At 41.4% G+C, this 17296-nt stretch overlaps 1 protein-coding gene across 2 annotated transcripts in view; it reads right to left on the reverse strand.

Annotated features, from left to right (window-relative positions):
- LOC143975182 (uncharacterized) overlaps positions 1–17296 on the reverse strand; it is a 142503-nt gene that overhangs the window by 19976 nt on the left and 105231 nt on the right. For both annotated transcript variants that reach the window (XM_077477284.1, XM_077477285.1), the window contains 5 exons: positions 14182–14429; positions 13363–13531; positions 11373–11574; positions 4527–4657; positions 1749–1915 (listed from right to left, as the gene is read on the reverse strand). In XM_077477284.1, the coding sequence (XP_077333410.1) occupies positions 1749–1915; positions 4527–4657; positions 11373–11574; positions 13363–13531; positions 14182–14429 (917 nt within the window). The remainder of the gene's footprint in view (positions 1–1748; positions 1916–4526; positions 4658–11372; positions 11575–13362; positions 13532–14181; positions 14430–17296) is intronic.

Below are 17296 nucleotides of genomic sequence, written 5' to 3' on the forward strand. Positions count from 1 at the left end.
TTCGTCTCCAAATTTTTTCTGAGCATGCGGGGCACTTTGTGCGTCGGAATTCTCTACACACGATCGGAAAAAGTTTGATCAGATTTTGTTGCCGGAAAATTTTAGATCCAGCTCTCAAACTTTTTTCCCTCGGAAATTCACATACGATCGGATTTTCCGACAACATAATCCAATCTGACTTTTTCCGTCGGAATTTCCGACCGTGTGTATGGGGCATAACACTACACAGCTGGATAGGGCTGTGATGTTTCATGAGCCGTGGCCACCTTAACTTGGGATACAGTGTATGACAGATGGCACCGCCTGTCAAACTTGACCAATGAGTTTAATGGGGCTGCACCACAACAGCAAGCCAAACACTTGGCTCATAATTGCAGTGCTGTCCCACAATGTAAAAATCACCATTCTGCAATAAAAAAACAAATAACAGCTATTAAGGAGGCTGTAGTAGCACCTTCTGAATGCTTGTCAGATGCAGCTATACCTCCTACTGAAAAGCGATTCACCACAGGCAGTAAGCTTACTGCAAATGTAAAAGAAGGCTAATGCCGCGTACACACGAGTAGAATGTCCAACAGAAAAAGTCAGACGGGAGCTTTTCATCGTATATTCCGAGTGTGTGTATGCCCCATCTACTTTTACGTCGAAAATTCTGCCGGACCTAGAAATAGAGCATGTTCTAAATATATCCGATGGAACCAATTCCTATCGGGAAAAGCGTTCGTCTGTATGCTGTTCCTACCAACCAAAAATGGCGCATGCTCTGAAGCAAGTACGAGATGGAAGCTATTGGCTACTGGCTATTGAACTTCCTTTTTCTAGTCCCGTCATACGTGTTGTACGTCGCCGCGTTCTCAGACTTTGGTGTGATTGTGTGTACGCAAGACAATTTCAGCGGAATTCCATCGGAAAAACCTTCAGAGTTTATTCCGACGGGAAAACTGGTCGTGTGTACAGGGCATAAGGCAGCTCATTAATTTCAAATGAAAAATCAGACCTGCACTTCTTTTCAATGCACTGCACCACAATGCACAGATGTTGCATTGAGATGTGTTTGCAAGGTGCAGTGGGGTGAAGGACACCAAAATGCAATGCACCATGGTACAGCAGACAACAGGAGTAAATGTAGCTTAACATTTTAAGGTTTTCATGAACTTTTTGTTTTTAAGTTTCAATTTTAACCCTCCCTACCGATAATTTCAAAAATCTGGAGAAAGAATTGTAGACTGAGTGTTTTGCCAATTGCTGAACAATTATTGCAGACCAGCTCTTTTCAAAACATTTTTTTTTATTGATTTTAAGGCTGCCTGTCACTGTTTATTTTCTTATACATACTGATAGTTGCATACCTCCCAACTTTTTGAGACGGGAATGAGGGACACCTATCAGCAAAAGTATACAGGCATAGGACACACCCCTTGCCACGCCCCCTTAAAGGATAATTGTACAAAAAAAACAAGATTAGTTAAACCCACAAGTATTTTTAACCACTACTATTCCTTTATATTGGCTTTTGGAATTTACAAATGCAACAATTTAGAAATCAGATGACAGGTTTAGCGCTGGAAAACACTTTTTAATAGCTAAAAGGTCCCTTTTAATATTTATATAGATCAGACCAACATGAGGGACAAATGAGGAGGAATGGGGGACAGAGGGACATTGCTCCAAATCAAGGACAGTCCCTCAAAATCAGGAACAGTTGGGAGCTATGTAAGTGAAGACATGTCCCTTTATAAGGATTCTACCTGTCTCTTTTACAAGGTTCTTCTGCTGCAGTAGTTCCTTGTTGGTATCCTCTTTGTATACATCACGTTCAGTCAATAGATCCATTGCCAAGTGCTTGTCCTTGAACTGAGGCCTTAGCCGATCCTTTATAAAACCTGTTTCCATATTCCAGATGACAAAATGATCTCTGCAAAAGTAGTTGGAGATTGATAATTACTGTGTAACCTTTTCATACATGGCAGGTAATATTTCTGTTACCTATGTGGGAGTCCAGGCAAATAGCTAAATGCACCACTGATTTACCTACATCTTTACTATTTTACGCACCAAAGGATTTGTAATTTCCTACAGATATTCTTCCAGTTTACACACCTCTACCACATTGCACAGTCAGGAAGATCACTCCAATATGTTCCAGATCTGTGCTTTCCAAATCCTGTCCCTGCTAATTGGATACAGGTCGTTTTTGCAGATTCAATGAGTCCAGTGAATTCAACATTGGGAGTGGAACTGTGCTGCTGTGCAAATTACTGTAAAGACTATCTGTACAGAAAACAATTTAGCACTTAAATAGCAAACATATAAGAGATTACTTGGAGTAGGTTTTCAACTGTTCCATTGTTTGCTGTTGAGGACCCAAGTAAACTCCTCCAAAACTTTCACTTTTGCATTGGATGTTACATATATTTTATATAAGAATGATTAGAAAATTAAAGTTTGTCTATACCAATTTTATTCTTTAAAGTGGTTGTAAAGGCAGATCATTTATGCACCCAACCCCTAATCTCCATGCAGGGCGCCGGGCCCATGGATTTCAATGGGGTTTTTTTTTTTTGAAGCACATGATTAGAGCCTGAGGCTCTAATTGGCTGAGTACTGTGCCCCGAGCCCACACACTTGTGTGACATTAGCAAATTAATATTTGCCAATGTCTTCCTGCTTCTCCTCCCTCTCCTTCTCCAGTCCTAAGACCCAATAGCTGGGAGTCCCAAGACCTGATTGGCCAGGAGTCCTTAGTCCTGATTGGCCGGAAGGAGAAGCGACCGATAGGACCTTAGGAGGAGATGCAGGGGGAAGCCGACGAAGCCACAACCTGGATGGGGTAAGTGCAGGGCTGGCGGGTGGGTGGACAAGCGAGCAATCGATCATTTATTTGCTGCCCCCCAAAAAAATTGAGCACCAGCTGCCAGGGATAAAAAGCCTTCTTTGTGCAGCAGCAACCCTCAGCCACACCTAATACTTATATAAACCCATCTCGATCCAGCAATGTTGCAGGAGAGTCTTGCTGTCTGGGACTCTCCCTCCTCATTGGCTGAGACAGCAGCGTGGCGCCATTGGTACCCGCTGCTGTAAAAGTCAGTCAGTCAATGAGGAGAAAAAGGGAGCAGGGCAGGACTGCAACACTGTGTCTGAATGGACACAGGGAGCTGTGGCTCAGCTCGAGTGCCCCCTTAGTAAGCTGCTTGTTGTGGGGGCGGTCAATAAGAGGGAGGGGCCAAGAGCTCCAAAGAGAGACCTGAGAAGAGGAGGATCTGGGCTGCTCTGTGCAAAACCACTGCACAAAGCAGGTAAGTATAACATGTTTGTTATTTTTAACTAAAAAAAACAAACTAGACTTTAGTATCACTTTACGTTTTAGATAGAACTTGGAAAGGTTAGAACTCCTAACAGGTTTTACTACTATTCAGGGCTCTGTTAGAGAGATTTCCCTTACTGCTCCAGTTTTGAACTTTTTACCAGTAAAGTAATCTCTCAAATGGCGGTAAAACTTGACAGCAGTTCTAATCCTCCACCACTCTATCCAAACCTAAAAATGCTTTGGCTATAGATACACTTGGGATACACTATAGCTACACATAGAGTTAGAGCATCATATTTAGCTTCAGGATAGTGGAAACAGAGGAGGTAGCAAGTGGGAGCTGATGAGCATAGCCTTTGTACAACTGTTTTTTTATTTTTAAGTTTAATTTATCATTTTAATAATTTAACTAACATCAAAAAATACTTATAAGTGAAAGAAAAGACTACTATAAAGCAGATATTAGTATTCAGCTTACAAGTTATATTAAACATTTTCATTATTTAAATCGCCCAGTAAATGGGATATCTTTGCAGAAATGTATGCCTCTTTTTATTTTTTTGATTCAAAAACATTTTACTGAACATAATAAATCACACATAAGTTCATGTCAACCAGACAGTACAAAGTCAAAGTCAAAAGGCACAAAAACAGTATCACATTTTCAAGGATATACAAACATCTATAGACTAACGGCAAGGGGAAGTCTAAAGAACAGCAAATATAGGTCTCTACCCCCTTCATGTAGTACAACACCAGATAAATTGAAAATACATGGGGGGCGAGGGTAAAAAGGGAGGGAAAAAAGGCATCCGGCTTTGCATTCCTTTAAAGGAGAACTCACATGCAAAAGGAAGGGGGAAGGCCTGGGCAGGAATTTAGTATAAATTATGACCAACTTAGCCATGCCAGCAAAAAGTATTCTAGGAGTTGAGCTTAGCCAGTCCAATTAGTAGGTTGTTCAGGTAGTAGAAAGAAAAGAAAAAAAAAAAAGATGGGGGGGGGGGGTGAAGGATTGAGGCTAAGAATAGGGTGGGGGGGGGGGTCCAGCCTCTTTTCATTACATTTCTGACTTGTATTAGTCAACTGTACTAACTGTAAAATTTCTTGGGTCAGACTGTTGGATCCATACTTTCATGAGCATAATTGAAACGAGAGTGAGAGACAAATGTTTCCCTGCTCCCACACTATACCATACCTCTACAAATGTCTGACTTACCTATTCTCTGAGAGACCCAGAAGTAGCCCTCCATCGAGTATTCTATATTCATGCTTTGGACATGGAATAATGTAAAGACCAGTCTTCCTGCTGACATATTTCTTCTTCAGTAGGTCATATGTCAAAAGAGTCTATGGCGATAAAAATATGTATTTTATATTTCACATAGCAAAGATTATTATAGTAAGCAAAAATTGGATCTCTGAAGCTTATGATTAAATTATGTAATCTTAAAATGATGTATATGTAAGGATCCTTTATCAAAATTATGCCAGAGTAAAAGCCTGCAGAGTACTACACTGATATAACATTCAAAATAAAAAATCCTGTTTAAAACCTTTTTATAAAGAGGTTATGGGACTGCTTTGACCCCGTTCCTCTACCATAGCAGCTAGGGTAATGAAGTATTGGGCTCCACCACATCACTTACTTTACAGGCCCAGCAATGTCAGTACCTCCTACAGGCTGATAACGCCTGCAAATTATAGAACGAGCTGACATAACCATGCAGGTTTACAGTTAGCTGTAGCTCTGAGGGGAATGGGTGACAATGCTACTGAAATTTCACCACCTTTTTTGCAGTGTATCCAGCCCTCACTGAAAATGAAAAAATTCTATGAAAACTGTAAGGGTCAAAATATAAAGAGAGATAATAACAGGTATGGTTGGTTCCATGTAGAATTTCCAAATTTAGATAAAGAACTTAGAACTTTTAGACAAGCTGAGTGAATGCTTCCTTTGGGTATAGGAATGGTGATCAAGCTGGAGTAAAAACTTTTGAAACCATTCTACCACAGGAACTGGGGCTAGGACACTTTGATCCAAATACGCAAGAGGGCTCATACAGATCTGCTAATCTGTGTGGTGGAGAAAACGAGGAGGGTGCAGGGAGGAAAACTCCAGTTTGTAGCCTTGGGATTATACCTGCTAAACCCTAGCATTGGAAATACAAGTTGCTCAAGTGTCCACAAAGGAGTACATTTCCCCAACTCTGGAACGTAGAGGCACACCTTCAAACCCGGGAAGGCTTGTTCAAGGAATTATTACATTTTGGATGCCAGATCTTGTAGGTGGACTGGGGAAAGGGCTAAGAGGGAGTTGTTGAGGAGTGGAGAACAGAAAAGGACCGTTTGTTAACCATCCACCAAGTCCACCAGAAAGAGGGAAGACTTAGCAGTTTATTCCAAAGGCTTTCAATGCTGATGAAGATGGGTGCTCATGCCACCAGTAGTGTCCTAGATAAAGAGTATCTAGAAATAATCCAAACAAACATCTCTCAAAGACTAAAGCCCCATACACACTATCAGATTTTCTGCTGATTTTTGTCTTCAGATTTACCAAAACCATATAATATGAGGTCAAACCTTAGGAGTTTCAATTTGTATGCAATCAGGCAGGCCCTTGCACTACATGGTTTTGGTAAATCTGAAGAAAAAAATCAGCAGAAAATCTGATAGTGTGTATGGGGCTTTAGGAGCAAATTTTTCTTATAAGTAATTTTCAGTCCAGCAAACTTTATCAAGGTTTATCAACTTTATCAAGGTGCCCATGCATAAGTACTAATAGTAAAAGCATGCAATAGCATATCAGGATGTTATTAGTAGACTAACGCAGTCGATATAAAAAATTACAGCCATTTGTCCATGTTTACTACCAAGAAATTGATCAGAATAGTGGAGAAATTTCAATAAAGGTGATTTGACTAGCCAGCCATGGTTTGACAAGCTACAATTAAAGGAGGATGTGGCATTTCCAAATTTTGTAATAAAGTCACAGACAAAAGGTCAGACTTCATTATGTGCTCAGAGTTAAAACAACCAATGCCAGAGATAGAATGCACATAAAGGAGAAAAACTAATTCTTTGATTTGGACGTAATAGATGCAAACCGATATTGGTCAGACAAATTCTTTCTTCAGAGAGGACAAGAGAGGGATTCTGAGCAGACCACATATGTTCTATATTACCAAAGGCAATCAGTAGGCCTGTAGGCCTGTAATGGGGCTCCAGCCAATACGTTGTCTTTTCTAAATATATTGCTGCTTTGGAGAAACAAATGGAAGCAATCCACTGAGCACTCACAAATGACAGGAGTAAGCACTGTATTGAGAGCACCAGAATCAAGATCTGCATCAGTGTATGGTGCTTCTTGGTAACCACTTCACACAAAACTTTACTGCAGCTTTTACAATCAATGAGAGGGAGGAGGGAGCTTTTAAAACTAGACACCACAAGTACAAACTCATGCCTTCCAACTTTTTTGAGATAGGAATGAGGGACACCTATTAGTAAAAGTATGTAGGAATAGGACACACACCCTGTCACGCCCTCTTAAAGAAGAATTATGCAAAAATAATGATTTCTTCAACCCACAACTGTTTCTTTATACTGGCTTTCGAAATGTACAAATTCAGCAATTTAGAAATTGGATGAAAGGTTTAGCACTGGAAGCACTTTTTGAAAGATAAAAAGGTCATTTTATATACAGCTATATAGATCAGACCAAAATAAGCGACAAATTGGAAGGAAAGAGGGACAGAGGCTTTGTTCCAAATGAGGGACAATCCCTCAAAATCAGGGACAGTTGGGAGCTAAGCAAACTGGCTGTGATCTATTACTCTGTGGTCTGCAATAGCATGGGGTCATCTGTGCTCCTTAAAGCCCAGAAATGCTGCGCTGGAATGTGTGGTAGCTGTGCAGCACCAGGCTGCATGACAAACTTTCACAGGAGACTCCTTTAATCCAACACAGAATAGCTACAAGTGTGCCCACGTGAGTTTGTACGCTCAGTTACATGTGCACATTTCCACCTGTGTCATCGAGAAGGAAGGGCAGTGAAAAGTAAAACTGCAACATTTTCCATAAGTTTAATTAAGAGGAGGACTCCCCCATGTGGCCAACTGCAGAGTACATAAGTGAGCCTAGGGTAAAGAAGAAATATTTCCACAAAGAAATAATTGCTAGCATAAGCCTGCTAGGAATTCACAAGAGTGAGCTGTAGAGACAGGGACAGAAAATCTGTCTCAGCTCTGGTCCAATAACTCCTTATGGAATACCTAGTCATGCTGGGCTGACCTGAATAGTGGTATAGTAGCCCTGTGTGAACTAAAACACAAATGAGCAGTCACTGCCAAGTGCAGTGCTGTTGAAGAGAGAACACTATCATAGATTGTGATCTGGTATTCTACAATGTTTGGCTACCTGGAGAGTTTTCCGCTTTCCCATATCTAGCTGTAGATGACTGGAGAATCTTACAGAAAATCAGACCTGTCAAAGAAAGCCAGTAACTGGAAAAACCACAGCTTGGTGGCTGGCTGGAGAGACTTCCAGTATTTACCATATCTGGCATGAATCTACCAGCACCTGATGATACTACTGTAGATGAAATCCTCCAAATGAACGGGGAACAGCAGACCTGAACAAAACAAGTCCACTATCCTGAGGACACTAGCAACTAAGGCATGATGGTTGTGGGTATTATTGTGGGTAAAGTTATTATGTGCTGGCCAAAGGGGTATTATTGGTGTCCATTATTCTGGCTGTATAACCCCAACAGTTTAAGAATTCATGTGTCCCTCGGTAGACTAGAAGGAGCTGTATATGTTTGGTTTGTAATAGCACTTTAATAGCACTTTAAGCTATTAACCAGATACTGCGGGGTACAGTAGGCATGTTACTACAATCAGCCTCCAATTTGATCATACTTGATTATGTGACACCCAACAAGCCCTGTTACTTAAAGTGGACCTGAACTCAAAAAGCAAAGATTTGCTGTGTTTAGAGGAAATACAAATGCTATTTGTTTCTAAACAGTACCCCGAATGCCTTTCATCGAAATAATTCTTCTGAAAAATAGCAGTGCACTCAGTGTAGGGTGACTAGATGTCCCCGCTTCCCGGGGACAGTCCCCAGATTGAGGACACTGTCCCCAGACCATGTCTGTCCCCGGATTCAGAGGGGGATGCCTAAAATTATTGCTGACAGCCTAGCCCTAGCAGGACATGTAGCAATGTCAATATCCATCTAGCGTGGTTTGGATTGGTGGGCAAGCTGGGAGTGTACGGCCACAGTGACACTGGGAGAGAGTGGAGCTGTCAAAAACCAAGCACTGATGTTGATGATGGGCGGGGCCAATATGCTGAGCTCCTCCCCCTCTGTTAGACAGCCCTGCATTAACAAACAGCTGGAGTTTATGCATTGGTGGATGGGGAGGAAGGTGGCAGGACCAATTGTAACTAGTGTACATGTACCCACAGCAGTGTATAATTCAGGTTTATTATATACCGCTGTGGGTACACATGTAGTAGTTACAATTGGTCTCACCCCCTGCCACCTTCTTCCCCGCCTACCAATGCATAAACCCCCGGCTATTTGTCTATTCACGGGCTGTCTGACGAAGGGGGAGGAGCTCCGCATATTGTCCCCCGAACATCCAGACATCAGAGGTTTGACTTGACAGCTCCATTCACTCTCACTACTCTGGCAGTCTTAGGGCACAAATCGGAAACCCTGGGGGTGTGTCTTGGATGTCCATATTAGAGATCAATATCTCTGTACAGCATACTTCCCTGGGGAGCTACTGACCTCCCCCTACAGAGCAGCATATATACAGAGACCAGCTGTACCCACCAATCACTGCACCCAGGGCATAACAAATCCTCAAGAGAGGAGGGGAAGCAGTGCAGTTACCAAGCAGAGACACAGCTTCTGAAGAGAGCAGGTTTTCTCACTCTTCTATCTATCTGTTGCTGCACTGGCCTCTTCTCACCCCTGCAGAGTCCCCACAATCTTTGGGGCACACACACACACACAGACTGCATGCTGCATACCTTGGCATCCCCATCCCCCTCAGACGCTGTAAGTAAGGCTACACAGCTACCTGCAACTGCTTTCTGTTAACTAATGATGTACCAGAACAGTCTACAAGAAATCCTGGCTGCACTTATGGCATCTCTCACAGAAGTTATTAAGCTTTGGCACACATTGTGCAGGCTGGTTGCAGGAATCACATCGGTTTACGCAACCACCTGCAGCTAAATTGCGCTGCTCTTATGAGATGTGTGAGGAGTGCAATTCTTTCTGAATGGCAGCCCTGCACATCTCAGCCCATGCTGCTTTTGCGGAAACCACAGGAAAATCATTATGGTCAAAAAGACCATGGTTTTTCCCAGCCATTGCGTTTTTTGAGGAAAATGCAGGCACGGCAGCCCATTCAAGTGAATGGGCTACCTTGCCCGCACAAGTGTGAACCAGGGCTAAAGAAGAAGAAGGGTCAAAGCTAATTTGACTGTAGCTCTCCTATGGATCATAGGAGTGCAGTTTGTTTTGAACTCCCATGACCCAGATTCAGCCAACAGCAGGCTGAAGTCAGCTGGCGGCTGATATCACAGAGCTGTTACAGACTCTAGGAAGATTAAAGTCAGGATCCACCCAGATGCCTGACCAGCAGCTGGCTCAGCCTCTCAGGGTTCCACCAAGAACCTGGGCTCCCTCCCCCTCCACAGCCCAGCGCTCCAGTGAGCATTGGAGGGGCCGAGCAGAGAGCGACTGACAGTCACAGCTCTCTGCCCAGAGCGGAGGGGAGAACTGAGTGATCAGAGGTGTTTGATCACTCAGTTCTCAGTGTGGAGCCAGCAGGGGACAGATGCAGTATCAGAGTGATACCGCATGGGCCTAAGTATGTACGTTTTCGTTTTTTCTCTTTAATTCCTTCATTTTTTTGAAGGAAACATAGACATTTTAGTTTGCCTAACCAGCCATCACATAGCAGCCGGGTGGCAGGAATAAGGCACAGGTCCAGATATAGCCTGTCTGATGTTGGGGTGCAGTAAAAATTGTGAGAGGGCAGAGGATGGGAAAGCAGCAGGCCAGTCTACAGAGGGCCAGCATGGCAGATAAGGTTAGCAGTTTGCATGGCAGTGTACAGCGGCACCCACTATTACTTTTTTAAAAGAGCATGGCTGTACGGGGCTCCATCCACATAGCTGCATAATTCATTTACAGATTCCTGTATAAACTCTTAAACACCCATAGCACAGGGAATTCCTAGCAACCTCTGCAGGAAAACTGTTGCGTACACACGACCGGACTTTCCGGCCGACTAGGACCGATGGTCTTCCCGACGGACTTTCAGCGAATTCCGACGGACTTTCCGAACAAGCGGACTTGGCCACACACGAATTGACTAAGTCCGTTCGAAAGTCCATTTGTTTTGAACGTTATGACGTAAGAAATGACTAAAAAGGAAGTTCAATAGCCAGTAGCCAATAGCTTCCCTTGCGTCGTATTTGGTCTGTCGGACCAGCATACAGACAATCTGTTTTCCCGATAGGAATTGAGCCCATCAGACAGATTCGAAACATGTTCTATTTCTTGGCCTGTCTGACTTTTTAACGAAAAATTATCGGATTAGCCCACACACAATCGGATTGTCTGACAGACTGATTCTGTCTGACCTAGTCTGCCGGAAAGTTCGGTCGTGTGCATGCGGCATAAGGTTCCATAGAACCCTAGTTTAGAAAGGCTGGTCAAACAGAAAAGGTGCCCAATTTCTTTATAAAAAAGCAAAAAAATTTAACATTTCCAAATGGGAAAAACATTCCAGAAAACATAGGGAAATGGTATAGGAAATTATTTCTGTACATATAGAGCATTATTTCACCACACTGCTCTATAATAGCAAATGTGATGGAAAGGAATTTTGTTTGTGGGTTGAACCAGTTTACAAGAAGGCATCAGAAAGTGGCTCAGCATGCAGAATGTATGTCTACACTGTGTGGGGGTATTAACCTTAACCACAAACCCTTTATTATGAAGCAACAATATTAAATTGTATAATTTATTGTACCTGAAATATAGGCCTAGGTGTGTCAGTGAAGGAAGCCATTCCCCTGTCAGTGAGGATGTAGAGCTTCATGTCTCTGACCAGAACAACATCACTGCTCTCCATCAGGCCTCGCTCCACTCGAACTGCGCTGCCCTTACATTTTGACTTCAGAATATTCCACACAGTGACCACTCCAGGTCTCACACTCCTGCAGATCGCATATCTAAGATGACAAACGCACAAAGCCTTAATTCACAATATGCACACTATTACACTTGAAAATAAATGTCATTATTTTTTTTAATTTAAGGTTATCACAAAAACTATTAATGTGTGTATCACCGACACAGCATGCAACTTTAGTCCAATAGAAATTTCTCACATTTTCACTTACTGTGGTCGGAGGTTTTTCAGATTAACCACAGATTAATTTGTTTCGTTTTGGATAGAGTTGAGAAGGGTTAGAAAACCTGTCAGTTTTTATTGCTGTCAGTTCCCCCAATAGGGAGATTTACCCTCTCTATTTGTCTTATTTATCATTATCATCGAACGTAAAAGTAAAAGAAAACCCCACATTTTGGATTGACATTAGAGAGGAAATCATCCAATGGGGACATTAGTTCTGGTGACCCTGGTGACATACCCAGTTTTTCCTTCAGATTTACCAAAACAATATAATGAGGTCAAACCTTAGGAGTTTTAATTTGTATGCAATCAGGCAGGTCCTTCTGCTACATGGTTTTGGTAAATCTAAAGTAAAAACTCAGCAGAAAAACTGATAGCGTGTATGGGGCTTAAGGGACAGGTATTTCCAGAACAGGACGTAAGGGGAATTTTCCCTTACAGTTACGCAGACAGCAATAAAAGTTTGATAGAGCTACAAACCCTACCCCATTCTATTAAAAAATGTGTCTCATATTTAACTCACAGATTCTCATAGCTCTTCACAATGCTTATTTCAATAAGCCTAATTTTCCTGTATATACCTTATCTGATGAAATACTGTACTTCTACTACTAATGGTACAACAATAAAAATGACTGCTTATTGGATCTTACTATGCCTTATACATTTAATATATACTAGAAAAACTGTATATGTTTTTTGTCTGAATGTCAAGCTATATGCAGACATTGGAGGGTTTATTTACTAAAAGAAAATCCATTTTGCACTGCAAGTGCACTTGGAAGTGCAATCGTTGTAAATCAGAGGGGGACATGCAAGGAGAATAAAACACAGCATTTTAGCTTGCGCATGATTGGATGATAAAATCAGCAGAGCTTCCCCTCATTTTATATCTACCCCTCAGATTTACAGCGACTGCACTTCCAAGTGCACTTGTAGTGCAAAGTGGATTTGCCTTTTGTAAATAACCCCCATAGACTGCAAAGTGTGCATTAAAATCTTCATTTAGTGTGACTGCAATTTTTGTTAATGGAAATCTATCATTATGTTTAAAGTATAAATTGGTCACATACCGCATAGAAAAGAAATCTGCAGGTGCTTGCAAGTCAAGTTAGATTCTCTGCAGAGCATTCAATAAGTACCTAATACGGGGGAAACCTTATATCCAAATAGCTCAATAGTCACAATCTCTGCCTACATTGGCCAACAGTAAGGCCCAGGAGGCAGGTGGAAGCAGGCACTGCGGATGACCACATGAGGCTCCAGTATTTGGGAAAGTAGCTGGGTGCCCCTGGAGCTCACTTCCCCACCAGCACTCACAGGCTTCATTCCTATACAGCTTAAGCTGCTCACACATTCTTGGTTTGCAGTATTTTGGACTCGCAGAGAATCTAACTAGATGTGCTGGTCTTCTATATGTAGTAAGTCGGAATATTATAATTTTAACATTGGCACCGTTTTACTTTAAAACTGCAATTTTATGAGAATAATCTTACAAATAATTGTCAAATAAATCTCTTACAATTTCCTGAACCCATGACTCTTTGCCTAGCTCATTACAGTCAATCACTGGCATCAAGAAATCTCTGTAAGTGCAATCACCCACCTTGGAAAGTTCTTCATTGTAACAATCTCTTGGACCCCATCAGATTTTTTATTCCTGTTGACATTGACAGTCAATGACTGGTCATTTAAACGATTTGCTAGGTTCCATGACCTTAAGAAATTCTCTCCATCACAGAAAGCTAAACAGTAGCGAAGATCGAAACATATTCCTATAACATTTAAATAGATATGGCACATTAATGGATCTTATGATCTAATTTATTTAAAAAACACAATCTGTAAATTATATCCTATTGTCATTTTAATACAAATACAAACCAAAAATTGCTATTGCATAGTCCAGATAATCCTTACATTTTCTGGACTATATTCTAGAGCTGCCACTTTTTAATATATAATAAATACTTAGAAAGTGGTACACTTCCTTGTTACATGTTGCCCTCACTGCTTCTGAAATCCAGTGAGAGTTTAGACACGGCAACTGGCTAGCTTCACATATCACATGGAAAGCATAACAGGAACAGTCATTAATCAATTTATCAGTTAGAAATGTTGTCAGTATTGCTACCTAATAAATTAGGCAGGGTCAGGATTATTATATCACAACCTTTTGCAAGAAAAATTCCCTGGCTGTGCCCTGTACATGCATAGGGTGTTACTGGTCCCATTTATTCCTGTTGCTGGAGCCACACTCATAGTAGCCCTAGCCATGCAATGGGGTACAGCCTCTAGGAATAAATGCTAGTTATTTATGGTGATTTTCAAACATGGTAAATGCTAAGGGCCTTCATTTGGGTTTTTGGAAAATAAAACAAATGCATTAATTATACTTCATTCGTGTTTAGGGAGCTCCACTAACCTCCTGTAGGCACAGAAGACAACTTAACCATGTGTTTATGATCCTCAGTTTCCAAATTCCACACCACTATCTCTGTGGTGTTTGTGTTAGGCAAGCAAGAAAAAGCAACCACATGAGATCCTTGACGGTTTACAGCAAACTTGGTGATAAAGTCATTCCCACAGCCTTTCACAGTGCGAATATATGCAAACGTATTCACACTGAACAGCTCGATGTGCACCATGTCATGTGATTTCAGCGATGGATACCTGTAACATATTTCAGAATGAGGTTTTAAATAAAAAAGCAATAAGGACAACTGATAAACATTTTAGTTACTATAAAAAAACTTGAGCATACAAGTGGTTTTTTTTTTCTGTTGTCCTTTGAAAACGAGCAGATGAATGGTGGAAGGATTACTTCAATGATTTCATACACAAATTTCTCCACTGAGCATTGGGCCTTCCATGGTGATGGTTGGTGCATGTCCTTTCTAATGAGAGTAGTTGTACGCACCTTCAGATTGTTTATATACAAAAGGGAAGGACAATGATCTCGTAATCTCTGGTGCTGACCTCTCCCAGTGGAAAACAGTAGTGATCCATCTCAGCAATTCCATTGTCCCATTGGAAAGGTTTAGGCACAAGATATTTGCAACTGATAGGATGGCCTACATATATACAAACATTCCCAATCTGACTGTATTTTTGGGCAAACATCATTCTTCTGTCATTAGTGCCTTACACACATAGACAGTGACTTTGTAGACATAGGTTTATAAAATGCAGATGTGATAGTACAAGTACTTGATAGGATACTGTGTACAAAGTTAAAGAATTTGTATGTGTTACTGTTGTGCGCGTTTCATTAAAGCATGAAATGCAAAATTATTATACTTAGTTGAGTATACTGATATAGGTAAAACATTAAAATAAGTACTTCAAGCATGCTTGAAATGCTTTACTTCACAAAACAGGTTTTGTTATTGGGCATGTTCATTAGCCAATTAGACAATAGGTTTTTGTAGACTACTTATGCCGCGTACACACGATCGGAATTCTCATCGGAAAAAGCTCTGATGGTTTTCTCGTCGGGATTCCGACGGAATACTGCTCAAACTGTCTTGCCTACACACGGAAAGAAAGCGGTGACATACAACACATACGACGGGACTAGAAAAAGGAAGTTCAATACCCAGTAGCCAATAGCTTCCATCTCGTAGTTGAATCTGAGCATGCGTGAGTTTTTGCGTGTCGGAATTGCATACACAGGATGGGAATTTCCGATAGAAAGTTTTTTCCATCCGGAAAATTGAGAACATGCTATCAAATTTTTGGTGGTAGGAATTCGGCCAGCTAAATTCCGATGGAGCATACACACGGTCACATTTTCAGATGAAAAGCTCTTATCGGTCTTTTGCTGGCCGAAATTCTGATTGTGTGTACACGGCATTAGTGTCTGCTAACAGTGAACTCATGCATTGGTATCAAATGGCTCAAATGTCTGATCAATACCCTTAAGTACATTTTGAGTGTCCATGCACACTTGGCTTTAAAAAAATGCAGTTCTTTTGGCAGAAAAAAAAAACGTGTATATAGAGTGTTTTTGTATGTGTTCAGGCACGTTTAGTTTTTTAAGTGTTTTCTCCCTCTAAATGCTGAGCATAAATTATGCCTCTAAACATCGTAGACACACGTACATGTACACATAGGATAACACTGAGCTAGTTCTACAGGCAAAATGCAAAACACTTGTAGAAGCAGCATTTTTTAACCCAGTGTTCATGGACCCTTAAGGCATTTGTTCCTACACAGGCCCACATGTTCCAATAGTTTTCATGTGGTTTGATCCTCCCTCTCTAATGGTAATACAGAGCAGGAAAAAAGAAAACAAGGGAGAAAAGGAAAACTCAATTATACAAGGAAATTTGGGTATTAGAGCAGAGTACGAGACCAAAAGGGATCCTGGAAAGACAGGATTTGATAATAAAAAGGAAGGAATTAGAGGATTGCTTAGAACAAGAGAGGAAAGCTGCCTACCATATTCTCAGTAAGGAAAGATATCAATGGGGAAACAAATCAGGTAAATGGATGGCCCGGAGGAAAAAAAAGAATAGAACTTTTATCTCAAGAGTGAGAGATATGGAAGGAGAGGTACAAATCACGTCACAGAATATAGCAAACACATTCCACTCATATTATAGTGCCTAATATAATATAAGACAAACAGATAGTGAGGAGTCTAACTCGCGAGATGAAATAAGGGATTACCTGAAGATACTAGACCTCCCTAGGGCTGCGCAAGAAGAAATGGAAGCATTAGAAGCCCCTATATCAAGAGAGGAAGTGGAGAGAGCAATTAAAAATACAGCTTCAGGAGGATGTCCAGGCCCCCGATGGGTTCCCCATCTTGTATTATAAGAAGTTCTGTAAGCAGTTAGTGCCTAAACTGTGCGACTATTTTAACGTGGTGGGGAAAGGAGAAAAATTTAGAGAAGAGACACTTCTGGCGCATATAGCTTTGATCTTGAAAGAAGCAAAGGATCCTATGGCAGTCGAAAGCTATAGACCAATCTCATTATTGAATTCAGATAATAAACTGTTTTCAAAAATTATTGCAGAGCGACTGAAGCCCTATCTGCCAGAATGGATACAGAACGATCAGGTGGGGTTTATCCAGGGGAGAGAGGGGAGAGACAATGCATAGAAGACCATAATGTTGATACAGGAGGCTATTAGGCAGGACGCCCTCACTGTCCTTATGTCAATAGATGCTGAAAAGGCATTCGACAGGGTCAGTTGGGTGTTCCTCTTTGAGACTCTGAAACACCGGGGGTTAGGAGAGAGGATGAAGGGGTGGATTGAAGCCCTTTATCTTCGTCCAAAGGCTAGAATAAGAATTAACGGCACCCTGTCGTGTCCCCTTGATCTTTTTAATGGGACAAGACAGGGTTGCCCGCTCTCCCCACTCGTGTTTATAATGACATTGGAACCCCTTCTGGCTGCAATAAGGAAGAATCAAGACATCCAAGGAATACAGGTGGGAGGGAGAGCTGTATAAGACTGCCGCTTTCGCGGATGATCTGCTGCTCTATATCTCCAACCCCAGAATCTCCATTCCTGCGGCTTTGAAGGAG

Source organism: Lithobates pipiens, unplaced genomic scaffold (assembly GCF_037356315.1).
Source record: "Lithobates pipiens isolate NorthernLeopardFrog02 unplaced genomic scaffold, aLitPip1_a1.2 Scaffold_13, whole genome shotgun sequence".
Taxonomy (NCBI): Eukaryota; Metazoa; Chordata; class Amphibia; order Anura; family Ranidae; genus Lithobates; species Lithobates pipiens.